The sequence below is a fragment of the Brassica napus genome, chromosome A3 (assembly GCF_020379485.1).
Source record: "Brassica napus cultivar Da-Ae chromosome A3, Da-Ae, whole genome shotgun sequence".
Lineage (NCBI taxonomy): Eukaryota > Viridiplantae > Streptophyta > Magnoliopsida > Brassicales > Brassicaceae > Brassica > Brassica napus.
Genome location: NC_063436.1, coordinates 12569500 through 12591956, shown reverse-complemented (window position 1 = coordinate 12591956; position 22457 = coordinate 12569500). Strand labels below are relative to the sequence as shown.

Here is a 22457-nt window from a genome sequence, read left to right as displayed (position 1 = left end):
TCTCAATGTCAACCAACTACATTTTCTACGAAAAAGTTGATGTGAAATTATGATTTGGTTATAGTAAGAAAAGCCCTTAGCGGCTTCATGCGATGATACTTCACCAGTTATGAACCAATAAATTGATTTCACAACAACAACAAAAACTTCCATTCTGTTTGGTTAAATGATAACTTCAAGGTTTCGTTACCAAAATATAACAAAGAAAGCTGAAGAAAAATATAACAAAGGCAAGCAGTCAAAAGGAATAAGAAAAACCTCAGAAACATTACCAAAAAAACCTCGCATTAATTTCTTTCCATAAAGTGTTTACGGAAACTCTTTCTCAGGTTTCTCTATCGGTCCATGACTTGGTCGAAGCAGCCATGAATTACCATTCACCGGGAGAACCATGGTAAACCAGACTGAAGGCAGTTTTGTCCCTCCGGTAGGGGAACTATAGGTCCCAAGAAGAGACGCCACAGATCAAGAATGATCGTTACCAACATAGCAGCACCTAAAGCATCAACAGCCACACGTGACAAGTCCCACTCATCGCTTGGTTTCTCTCCCATCCTACAAAACCCCACCATCAAATGAAAAGCATATGAAAAAGGAGTTTATGTATTCTCAAAATAAATAAAAGAACAGAAAATTTGTATAAGAATGGTAGATGAAGAAAAATCAAGAAATGATAACACTAAAGACCAATTTTGATACGCAATAACAGTCTTGGCACTATAAAGATCCCAGTGCTACTATGAGATAAAAAATCAACAAACTAAGAATATACAATACAAAACAATATGTTTGAGGCGACCTGAAGAACATTGGGAAGCTGACAATGAAGTAGATGGCATAGAACAAACATCCAACTTTGTACATGGCACTTCGGTCCACAAACTCATAGTAAGGAAACTGCACATGTTTCAAAAAAAAAAACAGAATGATTTAAGTATCAAAACATAGCCTTTAACTAGATAACAAGATATGACTAGATCAGGCACGAACTAAGTTCGCAAAACTAAAGATCTAATCTTCTCTGAGACAAAATCATCTGAAGTATCAAAGAGATGACATACATTGGCAATAGCAACAGTCTCCAGGTAAGCAATGAAATAAGAAAGCGCCAGAATCCAAGCAGCCTCAAAAGACCATCTAAGAGAATCTGGTAAACCAGAAATGGAATGTCGTAGCCTTCGGAGAGTGATGTTGGACGCAACGTGGTAAAAGAGGAAGCAAGCATGCGTCATGAAGAATGTTGTGTGAGGCACCTGTTGAACACATGCCATGATGAGCTCACGGAAACAAGAAAAAGCCGAGGTTTTGTGCTTACGTTATTCATTTTCCAGGATGGGAAGGTATAGGAGGCTCCAAGAACTTTGAAGAAATAGTGAGTCCAAAAGTAGTTTCCCACATAGCTGAAAATAATTATCCAGAGATTTGCCTGTGGTAATAAACAATAACTTTACTAATAAACAAAGCTATGGATGAGACTGAGACAGAGACAGGGAAGAAAAAAAGGCTTGCCTTAACCCAATAACGGTCTTTCCAGGGTAAGCTTCTGTCGGCCTGAAGCAAAATGCATAAACCAGACATTAGCTTATAGTTGAAGAAGCAGTGTTATCAACAAAGGATGTACCTTTCCAACAAGTAACATGGGTATGAGGAAAGCGGGAAGAGCTGAAACCAAGGCGAGAAGCAGATACTCCAGCTCCGTGAATGTCTGTTCATGAATATGAATAAAAGATTCCATTTTTTAATCAAATAAAAGTGAAAGATTCCAACTTTTAATAAAAGAAGGGAAGGGGACCTCGTAGAGCTTGTAAGGAACAACGATGCCCAAGGAGAGAGTGAGCCAGAAAGGAGTGTAGAAGAGGAAGAAGAGCTCTCCCCATCTCTTGCTCGGGTTCGCTGCCAACCACAAGCTCCCTGAACTCGTTCCTATCCAAACCCATTTTATGTTTATGAGAATCGGGTAAAGAAGATGAGACGCTGAACGAGCAGATTGCGATTACCTGACATAGTAATAATCCCTGTGACGATAATGCCTCCGCCAGATCTGGAGAAAACGATGGTTGACTTAGAGAGAGAGTGCGAGTGAGTGAGAGGTTCCGTCTTTGTACGAGCAACCAAATAAATCCCCAACGAGGCTGCTGACGTGGTAGATGTACTCTCGTGATTTTGACGAAAACTAGATCCGCTTTCTCATTTTAAGATTTATTTAATCATTTGTCACATCATCACTCTGTGGAGTATGGACCATTCTCTCAAAGTTTTTTTTTATCCTTTTTAATAGGCTTTCTATTTAAATTGAGAAGAAATTAATTATATTAGGTTACATGTAATGAGTCTTTGACAAAAAAAAAAAAAGGTTACATGTAATGAGTATGTTGAATTAAATATTCAACAGTTAATTCAAAAAAAAAATCAACAGTTGAATAGGTGCAATGTAGATTCTATCTATTTGAATTTTGTCAACTTATTGAATATGTATAAAGTGGGATGTACAATGTTGGATTGCTTCATTTTGAACCACAAAAAAAGATAGAAAATGGGTCATTTTCTTTTTGATGACTCAATTGGTCACAAGTTATTATATCATTGGTTGTCTAAATTTTATAAATTTTATTTCATCTCAATTTCGAGATTATTTATATTATACCAAATAATATTTTTTTAAACAAATTATATTAAAATTCATAATTTTTATTTTTAGTAAATAAAGATTTGGTTCATTTGATTATACAATAATTTCAAGTGATACATTTGATCCGTTACTCTAACATTATGGCAGACGACTTGTTCAGTTTAGATAAAGAAGGCTTGGCACCTAATGGAGCCGACATGACAGATGGAGGAACCAAGGAGGAAGGTCACATATTAGCGGCTTTAACACTTTCCTTCTTCTTAGTCTTCTCGGTCACCATGTTTGATTTTTCACGAGATTTCTTCGGTGCACTAGCGGCAGACAAGCCACAAACAATCTCCATTTTCTTAGGAGGAGAAGGCACATGGTTAGGAACCTCCACTATTTCAACAATAGGAACAGAAAGAGTTGCAGATTCTGAAAGATCTTTGATATCTTCACTTTTCTCGACAGTAAGATCCATTGAGGTATCAGTAACATTCATGTTGACAGGGATAAATGGGCAATCTGAATTCGGAACTGCTTTGGCAAGTGGGCTCAACGTCCAGACTGGCTCAACAATGGTTGACGACCCTCACGCATAACAACTTTTTAAGCTTTCGGCATCAAGTTATAGAGGTTCCTCGCCCCTATCTCATCTCTCTCTCCTAGGTCCTCACCCTTTTCTCCTCTCTCCAACTCCTCTCCCTATCTCCCTCAAGGGTCCTCGCCCGCTCTCTCTCTAATACTCCTCACCCTATTATCCTTTCTCTCTCTAGAGTCCTCGCCCTCTCACTCTCTCTAAAATCCTCGCCATTTATTTATCTCTCTTCAAGAGTCATGGTCCACATTATGTATTTAGTCATTTTAGTAAAATCATCTGTAATAAGAGAATAAAAACTGCAACTCAGACCAAAATATTGAGATCAAAGAAATAAACCACAAAATGATATAAGGCCTAAACTCAACCTAAATGTAATCAGACCCAAAAAAGTATGTGTTTGTTTACTTGGTGAGGAAGACATGATAATCATGAAATAGAAAACCGAAAGGAACGAGCAAGAAGAAAGGTGATTTTTTATAATTAAACAAAAACATTTTGTGCAGCATAAAAAAATAAAAATCAATATTATAAAAGCTGATTTTCTATAATTAAACCCAAAAAAAATTGTGCAACATAAAAAGAAATAAAAATCATGGGAAAGGCAGTGAGAAAGAAAAATTAAATAATATTTGTGAAAAAAAAACACAAGCAATGATGAAAATGTGGGATCGGAGATGTAAGGAGAAGACTCGTTTTCAAAGTAGGGTGTCTCACCAACCCCAAGGTTGTTCTAGAGGTGGCATGTGTCGTAATTTCATGTAAAGAGAAGGGTGATATCATAAGAAGGGTATTAAGAAAAGAAAAAAGGTGCCGTGGGAGATAAACGCAGCTTTGGGGCATTGGAAGCATCGAATCATCTACATGCACTCCACACAAAACTAAATCTAATTCCTCAAGAAGACGACCAACATGGCGAAAAGCAGTGTAGACATGGAAGACATTCAGACAGTCGATCTCATGTCTGAGCTCCTCCGTCGCATGAAGTGTGCCTCTAAACCTGACAAACGTCTCGTTTTCATCGGTAATTCAATTGCCACTGTAAATCATCTCCTTTTTTGTTTCTGAATTTCGCATGAAGTTTTGGTCTAGGCTCTTTTCTTTTCTTGGTCTAGAGATCTGTGTGATGTTTGTAGCTTTTTTTATGAGGAAACTAACCGGAGAGAGGGATATGGTTAGGTCCACCTGGTTCAGGAAAAGGTACGCAGTCTCCTGTCATAAAGGATGAGTTCTGCTTGTGCCATTTGTCTACCGGTGACATGCTTAGAGCTGCTGTTGCTGCTAAGTCCCCTCTTGGTGTCAAGGCGAAGGAAGCTATGGACAAGGTCAAGAAAACAAAACAAAAATCTTCATTATGTTTCTATCATCACTATAGGTGTTAGTTTTGATTGAATCTTTGTTCCAGGGAGAGCTTGTTTCTGACGACTTGGTTGTTGGAATCATGGATGAAGCAATGAACAGACCCAAATGTCAGAAAGGTTTCATTCTTGATGGGTTTCCTAGGACCGTCACACAAGCTGAGAAGGTATCTGATTTTCTTTTATTTACGTAATCTTTTCCTGTAAATATTCTGATTCTGATTTTTTTTTTCTAAAAGCTTGATGAGATGCTTAATAGAAGAGGAGCTCAGATTGACAAAGTGCTTAATTTTGCAATCGATGATTCGGTTCTTGAAGAAAGAATTACTGGAAGGTGGATTCACCCTTCAAGTGGAAGGAGCTATCATACCAAATTCGCACCTCCTAAAGTTCCTGGAGTTGATGATGTAAGACCAAACATATCTTTCTCATTTATCATATCCTTAAACGTTTTGCAACATAAGTGATATCTCTGTTGTCTTTCACTGTTGTTTAGGTGACTGGGGAGCCATTGATTCAACGTAAAGATGACAATGCGGATGTTCTTAGGTCAAGGCTGGATGCATTCCACAAGCAGACGCAACCGGTATGTCTCCTTAGAAAAGTATCTGAACTTGAGAGGAGTATTGGAGTTTTGATTTGCTGTTGTGGTTGCAGGTTATTGACTACTACGCGAAGAAGGGGAATCTGGTGAACATACCAGCAGAGAAGGCTCCGGAAGAGGTTACCAAAGTGGTGAAGAAGGTTGTGTCTGCATGAGAACTGTAATAAATTTGGCATGAGAATTGAGTTCTGAATCTCTCTTATGTTTGTTTTCTTTTTGAATAAATCTCCTGAGGTTTTTGTTCTCCTGGAATGTCTTCTACTTGAGAGCAAACATTTTGCTGCAGCTTTTGTGCAGTGTTTTCACTAAATTGTTTGTTACTGTCTAATGAGAAAGAAAGAAGCAAAATGAAATGAGAGTTTAATAAGGAATTTGTGAGATAAAACAAAGCGTCTTTGTATTTATTGTAAACACTAATTTATTGTAAACACCAGTTCTAAAACAAAGGATAGAAAGATTTTCTTTAGTTCAAACTTAACCAAACAATAAAGATTAAGAAGCTCTCAAACGTCGACAGTGAGTTTGGCGTCAAGGTGAGTGAACTCTTGGAAGAAAGCTTTGAAGTGCTCGTATGAATGCTTCACGTCGTCCGCAGCACACATCTCACGGATGCTATGCATCGAGAGCTGTGGAGCTCCAACATCAACCGTCCTTATCCCCACACTGCTTGCTAGGATTGGACCAATGGTTGATCCGCAACCCATATCATTACGTACCACAAAATCCTGCAATTTTTTTCATGCCCATGCTCATTTATAATACGCAAGTAAGAACTTCTGGATCTCTTTCTAAGGAAAATCATACCTGAACAGGGAGATTATGTTTCTCTGCTATCTCTCTGAATACAAAGGAAGTTACTGCATTAGTTGCATAACGTTGGTTTGCATTGTGTTTGATGACAAGCCCTCCATGCATCTTTGGTTGATGATTCTCTTCGTGTTTGTCCTACAAAAAAAACGAAACAGTAATGCACTGAAGGAGAGGCATCAACTTACTTCATGTGCATGACAAGGAAACAAATGATTACCATAAAGTTTGGATGTAAAGCATGAGCCATGTCAGCGGACACAAGCAAACTTTTTTGAATCGCTTTCTTGAGCACCTGCAACGATTAAACAACTATGAAGTGGCGAGCTACACTAAACAGAATCTTAATACTAGAAGGGTTGCTACCTTAGCGTCAGAGCTGAAGCAACTTGTGATGTGTGACATAGCATCAATCATGACAGGGGATCCAGCTCCTTGCGCTGAGTTGGAACCAACTTCTTCGTGATCAAATAATGCCACCATTCTTACTCCGCTTTCTTCCTCTAGGTCACTTCCAGAGGACGTTGCATCTATAAGTGCCTATGTACAAAGTTCAAATGTTTATTGCATTCTATGGTTACGCTTTAAATATATATATTTCAAACAGATAAATCATCGAGCACCGAGAAGATGTTTACTGACGAGAAACAACTATTCATCAACTCATTCAGCAGCCAAAATCTCGTTTAACGAAGACGTACCTTTAGAGAGCAAAATGACATGCAAAGATTGTCCAGCCTTCCTGAGAAAATAAATTCTTTTGCTGCACCACCTAGAATGCTTGGCTGAGTGTCACATACTTGCAGCTCAAATTCGCATATCTCATCAGGTTTACAACCCAGCGCGTTTGCAACGATCTAAGAGATTAATAAAGAGGATTAGCTGATTAAAAAAACACAACATGATCTAAAGTTCAAACTGAAAAAGGTTTATAGTTCAAATGGACCTCCATTAGAAGTGGGTGATGCTTTGATTTTGAACTAGCTTCAGTACATTTCTTTCCTCCGTCATCTTCACCACCTTCTGCTGGCACTTTATTGAGCTCCGCCTTAACAGCACAATGTAAAACAAAATTTAAAAAGACGCAAGAATTCACAACTGCTGCAAATATTACAAAAATGCTTTTGACTTGATAGTAAATGGTTGATATGCAGACAAAGATGCGTTACGATTTCAGGAAGTGGTTGATATGCAAACAAGGGCTTCTAAAATACTGAATGAAGGAAATTTAACAGAGGAATTAAGAAAGAATTAAATGAATTGTCTCAGTTAAGACATGAAAAGAGCACCTTGATAGCCGTTGCGAGTATTGGAACAAGGTGCGTCTGAGTGTTTGGCTTAAAACCTTCACTGTTCACATTCCTGTCCACAAGGCAAAACGAAACATACTTACATCAAGTTCCCCAAACAAAGTAAGTGAACTTACCGCAAACTAAAAAAAAAAAAAAGAAGTCTGCATGTAACCTGTCCAGGTGAATGGCCAAGGTAGGAATCCTCATGATAGGATCCTCAATCCTGACAAGACGATGAGAATAGGAGACAGAACCCGCCTTGTCTTCTTTGACAATAACACGTCCGGCAACAGTCAAGTCACGATCAAACCAAGTGTACCAAAGGCCACCTCCATAAGTTTGAACACCAACCTCCAAGCATCCACCTTTAGTTACCTTAGAAACAGGCTTGAGTTTAAGGCAAGGGCTATCAGTGTGTGCACCTATTATATGGAATCCGTTTCCAGCTTCATATCTGTTCACAAAGAATAAAAAAAAAACTTATAAATAAATCATTCATGAGAACTTTTGGTTACAATAAAAGAAAGAAAGGGATGGTACTTTTTGCCAACAGCAAAAGCAACGATGGTGGAGTAGTTCCTTGTGAAGAAATACTTTTTGCCGGCTTCGAGTTTCCAGTCATCTCTCTCGGAAAGCTGTTCATAGCCAGCGTGTCGTAGCCGCCTCTTTGACTCATCTACAACAGTTAGATCATTATTTTATAAGGAAGGAACAAATTAAAAGCTACGATTAATTAAGAGCCGTGCGAATCTTCCACACCACAAAAAAGGAAAGATCTAGAAAGGACTTTAAAACAATCGGTGATGGTTCGGGGAGATTACCGACGGCGTGAAAAGCGGTGGGAGAGGCGTTGAGAAAGGAGAGGAAATCGGAGACGAGGGAGGTCGTATTCGCCATGGTGTGGTGTGGATCTCACTCACTGCTAATCTAAATGAGACCGACTCTCTCTCTCTTCAACTTAAAAACACTGAGGAGGCTGCTTGCTTACTTGGATCCCTTGTTCGGAAACTCGCTAGGCGCTACGCGTGCGGCACATGTGGGCCTAGCGATTTATTGAAAAGCGGAAAAAAATCGGGGAGTACGCGGGGAGGAATTTTTTGTACTTTATACGTATAATACTACATTTTATACATACAAATTAGAAACCACCATCTCATAATTTATTTTAAATGTTTGTTCTACTGACTTAAGTCGATAAAATCTGTAAAAATGTTTTAAAAAACTCATTCTGAGTCTGATCCAGTCTAGGCCCAATAAAATTTACTACTTAATGAAATACTAAAAGTAAAAAACTTGAAATTCTAACATCCCACATCGTCTAATGATAACAAAAGTAACATCTAACATCACCTATAAATAAACGTAGCACTAGCTAAATAGTTAGTTTGCAAGATGGGCTTCGTATCAAGCCCAATATCTTGTCGAAAAGTTTAAAAAGACGGCTCGTTACTCGCTGAGAAATCGGTTTTGAACCGAGTAAATCAGTTAGGCGGCCGACTATATGTGGCCCGATTAATGTGACCGAATTGGTCTTAATCGAGTCGGTTCATTGACGTGGAGCGACTACTCGGCCGAGTATACGGCTAGGCGGCCGCCTTTTAGAACAAGGCTTGGATCCAACCAGCCCTATGGACGGATTAACTATGTTTTAAATTTTGATGAAACTTTTGATCTTTTTAATTTATGAAAAGTTGCTTAAAATACTCTTAGACTATCTACCACTTTCCCTAAGTATAATCAATTGAAAAGAATTTAACATTTGGATTTAGAGTCTAGATCATGTTCGATTTTTGTATTTGATGCAAAATGTAGCATCTAAATACAACAACTAGATATTACATCCAGATATTATTTGATTTTATAGTTAGTATTTGCATTCAGTTGCAACATCTCTAATGTTGAATTGTTCGTTTTTTCATAATAGCATTTGAATATTAATAGTTAAATAAACTAAAAAGGACATTGTTTTATATTCTTAACAATAAACTTATTATAATATTCAAATAAATATATCTAAAATTAATTTTGCATTTTACAAAGTTTTGCGGAAAAAACGATTTTGCTCATTTTAGCGGAAAAATATGATTTTACAGTTTTAGCAGAAATACGAACAATTTCTTTTAATGGGTTTTCACGGAAAAAAACGACTTTGTTGATTTTAGCGGAAAACACGATTTTACAGTTTTAGCGGAACACACGAACAATTTCTTATAATGATTGGAAACATGATTTTTTTATTTTGAGGGAAAACGTGATTTTACAGTTTTTTGGCGGGAAACACACAGTTTTTTTTTTTAATGGGAAGACAAAGTTTTCCGGTGGGGGAACACAATTTTTTTGGTTTTGACGGAAATTTTAAATTTTTGGCGGAAAATGCAATTTTAAGATTTAAACGAAAATTGAAAATTTCTAGTTTTAGCAAAGAAATAAAATTTTAAGTTTTTGGGGTGATTATTACTATTTTTCAGTTTTGACGGGAAAACACTATTTTACGATTTTGGTGGAAAATACACAATTACCTGGTTTGACAGAAAATTGCGATTTTTGGTTTTAACGGAAAATTGCAATGTTATGGTTCCATTGAGCAATTTTAATTGGTTAACCAGGTTTAAAATTGGTTGGTTAACACTAAACCAATAAAAACCATGGTCGATGGGTTATTAAGTCTCGAATTATTGGTCCGGAAGAAATAAGATTATAATTTTTGATCAAGGGAAAAATTAATTTACAACTTTAAATTCGAAGAAAAATAGTATGAGACCATAATTTGGTGGATATTTGATGTTATATGATAGTTATCGTGGGAGAATAGATCGTTCACCCAGCTTATGGAACTTGGAAAAAAAATCCTACCAAATCATCAAGTAAATAAACTCTTTTAAGAGCTGTCCAAAAAAAAAACTCGTTTAAGTTGATTGGTTTCATGGTGGTTCTTATCCACCTAAAAATACATACCCTCAAGTTACATTCAAAGAGCAAATTTATCTCAATCAATTAATGTAACCAAAAAATTGCTCTTTTTGATAAAAAAAGTTTCTGAGTTTTTATCAAACTTATTTAGAAATATTTCATATTTTTGTACTTTTAGAATTAAGGAAAACGAGAAGACCATTTTCAACTTGTTTTGCTATTTTTTCTATTTTTGCTCTTTTCTCCCTCAAGTTCTTTTCTATAATCTGAAAATCAACAACAACAAGCAAAAACTTTTCGATGTCAAAAAAAAAGCAAAGACTTTTCGATTTAAAGGTATATAAAACTCTTGGTATAACATTATAAAACATTAAGACATTTACATAAGAATTTTGACACATGGTCTAAAGTAAGTAAATCTCTTACAAAATTTGCAAAAATATTAAATCTACAAAAATAAATATTCAAAAAGACTGGTTAAATTTGAGATTTACGATTATATTTTAAAAAGGAGCTCATGTTTATTTATTTTTGTAGATTCTTTTATCATTTTCTGTCATTAATGATTTTATAATTTTGGATAATGTTTTAACCAATTTTCTTTTGAGGATCACACAGTAATATCATAAATTTTAATAGAATTTTGGTGCTGTAAGATTTTGATTCATTTAAAAAATGAATTTGAAAAATTTGAATTAATTTGAAATTATAAACTAAATTAATCTTTTGACCAAAAAAAAATTAAATTAACCTTAAATAACAAGAGTCAGATATACTTAGATAAAAATATGAAATATCTAACGAAGTGTGAGATTAAGCATGTGCACACACATACAAACATATTAAATCCCCAAAACAAGCTGGTGCTATAGATTTCCTTAGTTCTACAAGTACATAAATATTTAATATTTATAAGGGAAAACTGTTTTTTTAGAGCAAAAAAATGGTAACTATGTCCCTATAGACTAATCTATATTTTGTGTCATATTTTTCTACAACACCCTTTAATATTTTTGAAAATAAATTTAATAAATAGTTTTACAAACAAAAAAAAATTGGAAAAATAGAAACTTTTGATAAAATACCTATATGAACTTAGTGATATTTTTTCCAGTTATAAAAAAGTTAAAATTATAAATTTCATATTATGTTCTAAATAAAGTAGAAATGACATTCTACGAAGTAGAAAACGAAATCCACTTTTTTCATTGAATCTACAATGTTTAGAATACATGATCTACGTAAATAAGAGTATTATAAAATTATTTAGAATACACATTCCGCGCTTAACCTATCGTTCTAAAATCTTTAGAAATCAAAATCTACACATTAATATAAATCTAAAACACGTAGAAACCGACTTCTACAGATTTACTATAAATCTAAAACATGTAGAAATCAAAATCTAAACATTACTATAATTCTAAAAAACTGTAGAAACCAATTTCTACATATTAGTTGTATTCTACGGATAAGAAATCAATTCCTAAAAATATGGAAACAAAATATTTGGGAATATTCACTTTTATATTTTGAAAAAAAAAATCATTTAAAAAAAAAAAAATAAAAAAACGAAAAAGGAACAAAAAAACAAAAAAAAATAAAAAATGAATAAAAAATTATAATTTTAAGGGTATTACTGTCATTTTGAAAAAAAATAGTCTAATGGAACATAAAGTAGTATAGATTAGTATAAAGGGACATATTTACCATTTTTTTGCTCTAAAAAAACAATTTTATAATTAAATTTGATAAAAATTCAGAATTTTGCTTTTGCTTATAGATTTCATGGTTAACTTGTTTAGCCGAGGATTATCGGCTTTAAGATTTAAGGTTTAGGGATGTATGATCAATAATCTTGTAATAATTAATATCCCAAATTAAAAATTAGATATGCGATCGATAAAATAAAATAAAAAAATGGATATTATTAAAATTCGAATTGAATGAAAGTCCAAAATTGAATTAATTGAGCATATGCATATGATTCCTCGAACAGCTCAACAAAATTCAAAATGTCGAATCATCCGCTCCTCTTCCTACACTAGTCCTCCTCCATGGCGACTTCCGTTCTCAAGCGAACGACGACACTAGCTAAATCTTCGGAGAGCTGCGACGACTCCTCTTACTCAACACGGAGGTCCATCCCCAGGAGGCACCGGAGCTTGAGCCGTTTCTCCCACCGTACGCCGGATCCAGACCCCGACGCGACTCCGATGAGAAAGGGAAAATTCGTAAACACCGTGAGAGGTTCCGGATTCGGCGAAATCAGCCTCGACGACTTGGCCGTCGAGTTTTTCGAGTCCTTCTCCAGCGAGAGCGGGCTCAGCAGCAGCGAAAGAGGACGATCCGGCTCGAGGAAGTCCAGCGGCGGAGGAGGAGGAGTAGGAGACGTGACGCATTCGCAGAGACGCGGGCGGTCTGTATCTAGGGCTGGTTCTAGTGGTAACGGTGGCTTACGGAGGTTGGATGCGGACACCGAAAGCTCGAGACGGCGGAGGTCGTTGTCTAGAAATCCGTCGACGAGAGAAATTGCCGGGAAGAGTGGTGGATTAGATCCGGGAAGGAGCATTTCGAGCCGGCGACGGTCGGTGTCTAGACAACCGCCGCGGGAGAGGGTTAATTCCGGCGAGAATGCAATTAGGGGTAGAGCAATTGGGGCAGATCGGGGAAAGGAAAATTCGCGGCGGCAACGGTCGCTTTCTGTTGTCCGCCGCCGGATTGACAATTCCGAGGTAAAACACACACACACTCACAATTCTTATAGTTTCTCTCTGGGCCCTCTTGTGTGGTGTGGTGTGATATGATCTATTAGGAACTTTTTAACTTTTTAGTTATAAAGTGAACTTTTTTAGGATGAAGCTATAATTATCACTCCATAACGTTTTTTTCAGCTGTAATTATTTGACAACTTTGTAGCAACATTACCATACTTGTTATACATATTTATGTTTTGTAATAATAGTTATATTTGTTTGTCTTCTGGCTTTGCCATCTTAAAACAGTAGGAGTAGCGTATGAGCATTTTCATTGTTGTGTGTATTTGGCTTGTTGATATGAGCAATGATTTTTATTTGTGAAACAGAGTGATGGAGATCAAGTACAGCATTCAAGCAATTCAAGGGACTTGAAGAAGAGTGTCATGAGTGGAAAGAGTCTAAATGGTGGGTCTGGTAAACCTGCAGCTTCGGATCACAGACAAGGTCCTAGGAGGTCTCTTAGTCAAAATCCAATCAAATATCATGATGGCTACTCTGTAAGTCACTTGTTTTGCCCATGGACGTTTCTCTTAGAGGCTTGGTTAATTTCTCTGTATGATTCTGAAAATGCTTTGTTTGTGATGTTACAGAGCCATTCTTCTGCAGTCACAGATGATGAAGGAAAGGAGTCCAGCTCGATCAAACATGGAGCTGAGAGGATAATTAGGACCGTTTATGCCCAAAATAAGGTTTGTGGGATCCTTTCTCTTTCGTTAGCTTACTTATATATAAGGGACCACTCTCTGTTCGAAAAACCAATGCCTCTTAAAAGAGCAGATCTTTCTGGATATTGCTTTTAAAGTGAGAACATCTGAGTGAAATATGAGAATGGATGATAGAAATTGAGCAATATCGTAGACTGTTAATTGATGTATCGGCTACTTCCCTGTGAAACATGATTCTCCTCTTTTAATGAACGATGTTAATACAGGTAACACCTAAGAAAAGAGAATCTTTGGGAAACTCTGAGTATGGTTCCCAGCGAAAATCCCATGATGATGATCACCATGCTGCTATATCCACATTTACGAAAGGTTATGCAACAAAATTGCAAGAGGTACAAAATTGCTTATATTTGATAGCTTCTTTCATTGAGGAGTCAACGACCAAACACACAACACATCTTTTCTCCTTGAATTTGGCAGTCTGAGGAGCGCAAGCGAGATTTGTTGGCTGAGATAATGTTGGAGGAGCGGCGTGGTAGGGAGCTCTCTACGAACTTGAAAGAGTTGCTCATTGAAAATAGCTCTGAAGCTGATGAAAAGCCTTCAAGGACGCGGAAGGTAAGCATTACAATTCTCAAGTCCAACTTATGGTTAGATTTTTTTTTGCTTGTAACATGTTTTTGTTTCATTACAGAGGAGCAAGGACCGGAGCAGGAGGTCGTCCATGTGTTTGACAGATGAAGCAGAGCAATTCATCGACGAATTCATTTCGAACATAGAAGACACAGACTTTTCATCATTTGAAGATGAGAAGAGCGAAAGTAGTTCAAGTTTCGGGTTGGTCAAATCACAAAGCTCTCAAAGCACCACTGTTCCAAAGAGTGTTCCTGTTGAAATGGACGGTGTTATGCTTCCGTGGTTGCAATGGGAAACGCCAGATGACACTTATGCTGCACTGACATGCCTTAACAAGTCACCCCACACGCCAAATGCAAAACCTTTTGTCTGGGAATCTGATCCAACTCAGGTAATAATGTGTTTTTGCACAGACAATGCTGCTTCTAGTCTAAAACTATTGTTGGATTATGTTACGTAGAAAATTTCTCTGACATGAATGTTTGTCCTGATAGGATGGATCGAGTGGGCAAGGGACGAGCAATGGTACCATGAGTAGCAGAGGAAGTTGGAGCCCTTATGAGTCAGCCACAAAGACTGTGAGTCCCATAAGAAGACTAAAGATAGATGTGTCCGAGTATCTGAAGCGACCTAACAGTGCGGATATTCTAAATGAAACGTGGAAGCTAAGGCACAGAATCAGTTCGGGAAGTCTTGTGCTCTCTAGCCGCTCATTGATCTAAGGCTTCGTGACAGCAAGCAATTGTAGGTCTTTTTAATGTTTTACTTGTCGTACCACAAAGAGACGACATGTCCATGTATAGTATTTTATGGTCTTTGTTCAGGACATAGTTGTCTGACTAATTAAGCATTTCAAGGACGTACTAGATTTTAATCCGCGTTTTGAAACCCCAACAAGCAGTAGTAGTAAAGCAAAATATAAATCTTAGGGGGTGTTATTGGTTCATATATTTTAATGGATTTGAAAATACAAGTCAAATCTAGTGTTATTGGTTATATGATTTTAAAATCCATATTCAAATTCATTGTTATTGGTTATATGATTTTAAAATCTATATTCAAATCAACTGTTATTGGTTTTATGATATTAAAATAGATTTTAAAATCAGGTGTTATTCAATAATAATAATTTGTTTGAAGATTTGATTTAAAATTAGATTTGAATGGATTTATGAATGATTTTAAGTTAAAAATACAAAGGAGCAAATATTGAGTTGAATCTTGATATTTTGACAAATCTGTATTATTGGTTTTCCTAATATCTTTTTGGCACCAAGTTTCGTATATATGTATTGCATACGTTAATTGTAACAAGCACTCACAAAGATATGATTATTTTGTTAAACGGTAGTGTGCTTGTAACTTTTACATTTAAAAACATTGAGAACTCATCACACTTTTGAAAGTTTTCTATTTTTTCAATTGTCCAATTTCTACATTTTCCTAGGTTTTTTATTTCTATCGTAGTGGTCGGTCTATCATAGTTTTATATATAATCTCTACTATACATTAGAAAATTAACAAAAGAAACAAACACTTTAAAACCCTAAAAGAGACCTCTATCATTAGTTCAATGATTAGCCTTCCTCGGTACCTTCTTGCGGCTATTTTGTTGCAACTTCCTCTGGTGTTAATAAGAGACCTCTACATTATTGTACGTAGCTGCTCCTGTTTTAAATCTTGCTTCGTAAAGCAGTTAATCAGTGTCTATCTTTAATCATTGAACTTATGATTATCAGGACATAAACGAACTGATATAGAGAGCTTATTTGGACAATGTTAGCCGCAGCCAGTTACAAAGTGGAGGTTAATTCACTTTCATACGAAGATACAAGTTGTATATAATGATGATGTAAACAGTGATATACGAATCTGTAGGCACTATTATCATTATGGTATCTCTACTTAACTATTTGGCTGATTTATGATAATCCAGTTATTTTGATTCTGAAATCTATATCATTGATTCTGAAATCTAGTTATTTGATTTTAAAATCTATGTATTTATCAAAAAAATTTAAATCCAAGAAAGAATCCTAAATTCATTAAAATACTATAACCAATAACTCCCACTTAAGTTTAAATTAGTTAACCTTTGATCAAAAAAAAAAGATTAGTTAACCATATAATAAAAATAAATTTTTATTTTATAATAAAACTTATTTTGGTTATTTTTTTATTGAAAAATATTTTGTAAAAATAAATTAAAAAAGATTATCATAGAAAATTTATCTATAAATAAAGTAGAATACTAATTTAAAAGAGTAGTTTTGTCAATAATTTTTTTAAATAGGTTTATAGTGACTCTTCGATTACTTTTGGGTATGAATAGTGACTAATAAATGACGAGAAACAATGCATTTTTTAAAGTTTCTAAAAAAAATCACAATTTACAAATAATGATTTTTTCTCTCATTCTCTTTTATCTTTTTTATGTAGAAAAGTAAAGAACAAAATCATTTTTTCTAAAATTTGAGAAGGATTATCAGTTCTTTTTCATTCCTACTATTTTATTCTTCTACATTCATTTCTTATTTTATTTTTTTTTTCAGAATGATCACCACTCAGATCCTTTGTGTTACTTTAAACCACCAAAAGTGTGTTTTTATGTAACACAACTTTAAACATTTTATGCAGGGTGTGTAAGCAGAAAGATGGGGGAAATGTGAAAGGGAAGACATAGCGGCAAAAACATATTTGTGAAACTGGCGGGTTTCCCCAACCTCAAACCCTAACAAGCAGTTGTAGCAAAAGCAAAATTTCTCTGAGATTCTATGTCAATCCCAAATATGAATAGCTTGAGATGCTTCTACACTCGAGCCAACTCTCTCCTCCTCCTCCGATCCTCCTTCTCTCCGGTCACGATCCCCGTCCGCCGCCTCTCCTCCGTTTTCGACTCTCTCTCCAATCAAACCGTCAGTTCCATCTCAGACGTCGATACAAAGACACAGGCTTCACCAGGCGCGATTTCGAGCAGAGGAGAAGACAAACCGGAGGAGAAGCACAGAAAAGCCGCCGGTTCAAGCAGCGCTCGGGGATGGGATCCAGGTGAAGTGGTTATGAACAAGAAGAAAGGTAAAGTGAGAACTTCCTGGGTTTGTGAGAGCTGTGGGCATTCGGAAGGGCAATGGTGGGGAAGCTGCCGCGCTTGCAACAAAGTTGGGACCATGCGGCGTTTCTCTGAAGGCTCTTCTGAGCCACGTGCAAGTGGCGGTGGTGTAGCTAGTGGCGGCGGCTCGGAAGGTGCTGGTTTGGCATGGTTACCTGAGCAAGGAGTTGCGCAGCCACTCAAATTGAGTTCTGTTATTGATGGGATTACTCATCAGCAATGGAGAATTTCTTTGTATGTTTCTTTTGATTTTGTTTTTGTTACAATCTAGCTCACATAGGTTTGTGATGATTTGATTTTGTTACAATCTAGGATACTGTTTGTTGTAGGAGATATCATTTCTTGCGATGATAACCGGTTTGAATGTTTATGTTTACATGATAGCGTTTTGTGTTCTTAGGCCAGGACTTTTTGGGAATGAAGTTGGGAGAGTGCTTGGTGGTGGTCTTGCACCAGGTTGGTTGGTCTCTGTCTTCACCATGTGATCCCTTTCTCTTCTTTTATATCTGTTTATCCAAAGCTCTCTCCTTTTGACTTACTATGGTAGGTTCACTGATTTTGATTGGTGGTGACCCTGGTATTGGCAAGAGTACCTTGTTATTGCAGGTTAATATATCTGATTAATAATGTTTGAATTGATTATTTTTTTCACCTTGGTTTGATTAGTGGCTCACTGATTCTCTCTCTCTCTCTCTCTCTCTCTTTTCTTAAATGGAAGATTGCATCTATAATTGCTGACGGGAACGATTTGGCCAAACCAGCACCGGTCTTATATGTCTCTGGTGAAGAGGTTAGTTGTAGACTTGTAGTCTCCTTCCTAAATATCCGCGCATCAGGATTTAATATATGCTCCGTCGCTGTATTTTTGTTGACTATGCTGCTTGAGATGCTTCAAGTGAGGTTTACATGCGTCTAAATAATGTTAGCTAGGGCTGTTTTTCTTCTCTCATTTTGTCATTTACAGTAGAGATATGGTACTTTTAGTATGTTCTGGAGGATCTCATCCCATGCATCGGTTACATGTTCTTCATAGGATCTTATATTCTTCTGCAGAGTGTCGACCAAATAGGAAGTCGAGCTGACAGGATGAAAATTGAAACAGACGAGCTCTACCTGTTTTCCAGTTCTGATCTTCAGGTATACCTTTTTTCGTGGATTAGTATTCTCTTATCGTAAATAAACAAGTCACATTCTCTAAACGCCTAAGCAATGCAAGGGCATTCCTTCCTTTTCGTGCCTAGTTGTTAACCTTCCTCATGTCAGACACCAACTCTATACTTTGTGATATTCTTAAGCCTTTTAACTGTTCTTTTAGAACATGGTAATTTGATGAAGCGAATCATTTGTTTTTTAATTTATATCAGGATATTCTAACAAAAGCTCATCGGCTCTCTCCGCGAGCTCTCATCATTGATTCAATTCAAACGGTTTATCTAAAAGAGGTGACTGGAAGCGCTGGTGGTCTCACACAGGTTCAAAAGTTTTCCTCCTGTATTCGCTTAGTCCCTGACTAAAAAAATACTCTTCTAATTACTATGAGCAAGAAAGTTAAACCGTAGCTCTGCTTTTTGTTGCCTCCCATCTATAAGACCGACCTCCAGCATTCTCCTTTTCATTGCGTATAATCTTCCCTTAATTTCTGTCTGTTCGCTGAGAAGGTTAGTTTTTTTTTTTTGCAATCTCTGATGGTTACAGGTTAAAGAGTGCACATCAACCTTGTTGCGTTTTGCTAAGAAATCAAATGTCCCTGTTTTCTTGGTGAGTAAGCCAATTGTTTCCTATATCTAATTTGAATATCTGGATCAGATCTTTTATGCAGACTAATTTCTGGTTTAGGTTGGACATGTTACAAAAGCAGGAGATATTGCAGGACCTCGTGTTTTGGAGCACATAGTAGATGTTGTGTTGTACATGGAGGTGATCCGTTTTTTGTTTTCTGGTGTGTTGAGATATGCAATCATGATGATATCTTCTTCTTCAATAAATGGCGCTCTGTAATTCTAATTATATTGCTTTGATTAGTCTGGTAACCTCTTTTCTAGACTATGAATTTGACATTTCTTTTCTTTCAAATTTCAGGGTGAAGAACATTCAACTTACCGCTTGCTTCGATCTGTGAAGAATCGGTTTGGGTCGACTGATGAGGTATATATGCAAATCCTTGATATAACCATGTAAAGCTAGTATGCCAGTTAATTCATAATACTGTCTTCCCTTGGTGGCTTTTTTGCCTTGTCTCTACAATTGTCTAGTTCAAGCATCTCATCTCTAAACTGCACACTTATTTTTGATTCGAAGTAGTGATATTATGGAAAATAAATTCGTGGCTATCCTCTTTGTCAGCTTGGAGTTTTTGAGATGTCGCAAGCAGGGCTTGAAGTGGTCTCAAACCCTAGTGGCATATATCTTAGTCAACAGAACACAGATTCAGATGTTTTAGCTGGATTAGCCGTAGCAGTTGTGATGGATGGATCTCGGAGTTTCCTCATTGAAGTTCAGGTAAATAATTCTTTTCTTATGCTCCAGAACTCCAAACTGCGTTTTGAAAGTCCTAATAGATTTTGCTATTGTCAGTATGATGAGAGAATCATATGACTTTCATTGGCCGTAGTATGTAGGTTCTTAATAGACGACAGGTGCTGACCTCATCGTTAGCAGTCCCATATGTGTTTTAGTTCCTACTGAAACATTGATTTTTTTTCTCTATGTAGGCGTTGTGTGCGACTGGCTCAACAGTTTCAAGGCATGTCAATGGTGTTCAAGCAAGCAGAGCTGACATGATAATTGCGGTTAGTGCAACAAACGTCTTACACTGTCTTTGCTTGTCGTCCAAAAACAACATACGTTTGGCACAGTCCCTCTTTACTTTTTCCTATTATCTTATTGTTATTTTTTTGGTCTATCATATCACAGGTTCTTATGAAGCAAGCTGGACTTAGGATTCAGGAATCTGTAAGTATTGTGTCAGTATGCAGTATTGCCCTTCACTATCTTATGTGAATACTTAGTAGTGATAATAAAAACATAATTTTGGTATTTGTAGGGTATCTTTCTGAACGTTGCTAACGGGATGGCTCTCTCTGAGACTGCTGGTGACCTTGCAATAGCAGCAGCAATTTGTAGCAGGTGAGGCGTTGTTTACTACTCTTTGGTCTCTTAAAGAGTGATATATCTTGGTACTAGCTGCACAATTGTTTTGATTGCAGTTTCCTGGAATTTCCAATTCCTCACGGTGTGGCATTCATCGGCGAGATTGGTCTTGGAGGCGAAATTCGCACGGTAAGCTTAATGTCATTGGAAGAATCAGCTGACGTTTGTTATTTAGAATTTTGATGAAATGTGATTAAAAGGATAATAATGGTAATACAGGTACCAAGAATGGAGAAAAGGGTAAGTACAGTGGCAAAGCTAGGTTTCACCAAGTGTGTGGTTCCCAAATCAGTGGAGAAGTCACTAAAATCGCTAGGTTTGAAAGAGATTGAGATCATTGGGTGCAAGAATCTGAAAGAGTTGATCAATTCTGTGTTTAGGGGATAATCAGAGTAATCAAACTTTTTTTTTTTCTCTTTACCTTCTTTTTCAGCTCAGTACATTTAGGGGGCTTAAACCATATTCGGAGAGTAATCTATAATTAATGCCTTTGTGTCAGAAAAATATATTTTATATTCTTTCTTTTTTTTTCAAGTAAATTTCATTAATAGGTTTAAAGAAATACAAATGGATAAGATTATATAGTTTATCAATTAAAATAATTTATCAAACATTATTAGTTTTCCTATAATTTTGGCAATGCTTACCATAAGTTGTTATTTATAATACTTTTTAGATTATTTTGTAAGTAATATTATTGGTTCTAGATTTACTTTTAATTTTGAAAATTTGCTTAAACTACCATATTTTTAATACCAATTTTTATGTTTATCTTAATCATATTTACATTTGGTTTAAAAGAGGTAAACAAACACTTATAATTCTAAGCTTAACTAATCTATACTTAGAGTTTAGATTTGAAGAATAAGTTTAGGATTTTAAAATATTTAAATAAATATTTAAAGTTTAAATGATTTTTTTTAAATAGTTTCAAAAAGAATTCAATTTTTTAATAAATAAATATTTAAAGTTTAAAATAAATTAAAATAGTTTCAATTTTTTTTTTTGAATTTTGAAAAAAAAAGTTAGAGAAAAGTTTCAAAAAGGAAAAGTATAATTTTTTTTATTATTTATTATTTTTATTATTTATTTAAATAATTTTTTAACATGAATTAATACTAAACATGGGGTAAACTTGAAACTTTCCCTTTAATTTTTACATTTAATTTCAATAAATAAGAGTTAAAAGTCATCAACCAATCAATTTGTAACAATTTTCTAAAAATTCACCAATAATGTCACTAAGGGCTTGACTGGTTCAACCGCAGCGATTGCGGTTGCGGAAGTTTGCGGATGCGGGTGGTTATGGTTTCTAGCAGTTTTAAGAGATTTGTACGATTGGTTCTGCGGTTAAAAATTGGTGCGTTTGCGGGATACTTATGAGTGGTTAACTACCAAGTGCAGCAGCGGTTAAATAATAAATTAACAATATTTACATTTTATACAATTATAAAAATATCAAAAATAATAATATTATAATAAATGTAAAATTTATATTTAGAAAGTTATAGTTTAATTTTTTTAAAAATATAGAAAATATTTTTATTTTAAAGTTTTATAATATTAATTAAAATATAATAGATATATTTTAGCATTTTTATAATTCCAATTTAATTTTTTTATTGAATATTTTTATTTTTGTATTTATATTGTTTTGGAAAAAAAGAATTTTTTTTATCCTCCCGCAACCGCAAACGCTAGTTGGAACCAGCTTTTGACAAACGCTACACTGAAAGTTGAAAGTGTCTTATGTTGTTAGTAAAAAGACAAAGTGTTTTTTATCAAACAAAGACAAAAAGTGTATATAGGTAAATTTCTCAAGATAAAAAGGGATTAAGATGTAATATTCTCTTAAAAAAAACAGTAATATTCTCTTGTTTAATTAAGTGAGAATTTGTGAAATAACACAAAAAATAACCAAAAAAAGAAGTCGGAGCAAATAAAATGAAGAGCACAAA

General features: G+C 35.5%; 5 protein-coding genes across 5 annotated transcripts; 3 read left to right on the top strand and 2 right to left on the bottom strand.

The window, feature by feature from the left end:
- Nucleotides 1–126: 126 nt before the first annotated feature.
- Nucleotides 127–2186, bottom strand: LOC106388428 (cycloeucalenol cycloisomerase). The gene is made up of 8 exons (XM_013828501.3): nt 1998–2186; nt 1793–1923; nt 1622–1705; nt 1510–1551; nt 1316–1426; nt 1062–1253; nt 800–897; nt 127–555 (listed from the first exon to the last, which is right to left on the bottom strand). Exons 1-8 carry the CDS (start codon nt 2002–2004, stop codon nt 378–380), a joined length of 843 nt encoding a protein of 280 aa, XP_013683955.2. The 5' UTR covers nt 2005–2186; the 3' UTR covers nt 127–377.
- Nucleotides 2187–3979: 1793 nt separating this feature from the next.
- LOC106388427 (adenylate kinase 3) lies at nt 3980–5542 on the top strand. The gene is made up of 6 exons (XM_013828500.3): nt 3980–4233; nt 4389–4534; nt 4615–4734; nt 4807–4974; nt 5064–5153; nt 5225–5542. The coding sequence occupies exons 1-6, from the start codon at nt 4122–4124 to the stop codon at nt 5324–5326; spliced, it is 738 nt and encodes a 245-aa protein (XP_013683954.1). The 5' UTR covers nt 3980–4121; the 3' UTR covers nt 5327–5542.
- Nucleotides 5512–8287, bottom strand: LOC106388426 (probable aspartyl aminopeptidase). The gene is made up of 10 exons (XM_013828499.3): nt 8092–8287; nt 7811–7946; nt 7443–7724; nt 7268–7340; nt 6925–7026; nt 6680–6835; nt 6345–6518; nt 6199–6273; nt 5976–6116; nt 5512–5896 (listed from the first exon to the last, which is right to left on the bottom strand). Exons 1-10 carry the CDS (start codon nt 8165–8167, stop codon nt 5675–5677), a joined length of 1437 nt encoding a protein of 478 aa, XP_013683953.1. The 5' UTR covers nt 8168–8287; the 3' UTR covers nt 5512–5674.
- A 3776-nt stretch (nt 8288–12063) lies between these two features.
- On the top strand, nt 12064–15114 carry LOC106388423. Its single transcript, XM_013828497.3, has 7 exons — nt 12064–12915; nt 13266–13436; nt 13530–13628; nt 13871–13996; nt 14085–14222; nt 14299–14631; nt 14735–15114. The coding sequence occupies exons 1-7, from the start codon at nt 12238–12240 to the stop codon at nt 14960–14962; spliced, it is 1773 nt and encodes a 590-aa protein (XP_013683951.1). The 5' UTR covers nt 12064–12237; the 3' UTR covers nt 14963–15114.
- A 1734-nt stretch (nt 15115–16848) lies between these two features.
- LOC106388422 (DNA repair protein RadA) lies at nt 16849–21043 on the top strand. Its single transcript, XM_013828496.3, has 15 exons — nt 16849–17583; nt 17750–17805; nt 17897–17955; nt 18068–18139; nt 18403–18486; nt 18714–18821; nt 19045–19107; nt 19186–19266; nt 19429–19494; nt 19693–19848; nt 20061–20138; nt 20263–20301; nt 20393–20475; nt 20556–20628; nt 20719–21043. The coding sequence occupies exons 1-15, from the start codon at nt 17015–17017 to the stop codon at nt 20884–20886; spliced, it is 1755 nt and encodes a 584-aa protein (XP_013683950.1). The 5' UTR covers nt 16849–17014; the 3' UTR covers nt 20887–21043.
- Nucleotides 21044–22457: the final 1414 nt, after the last annotated feature.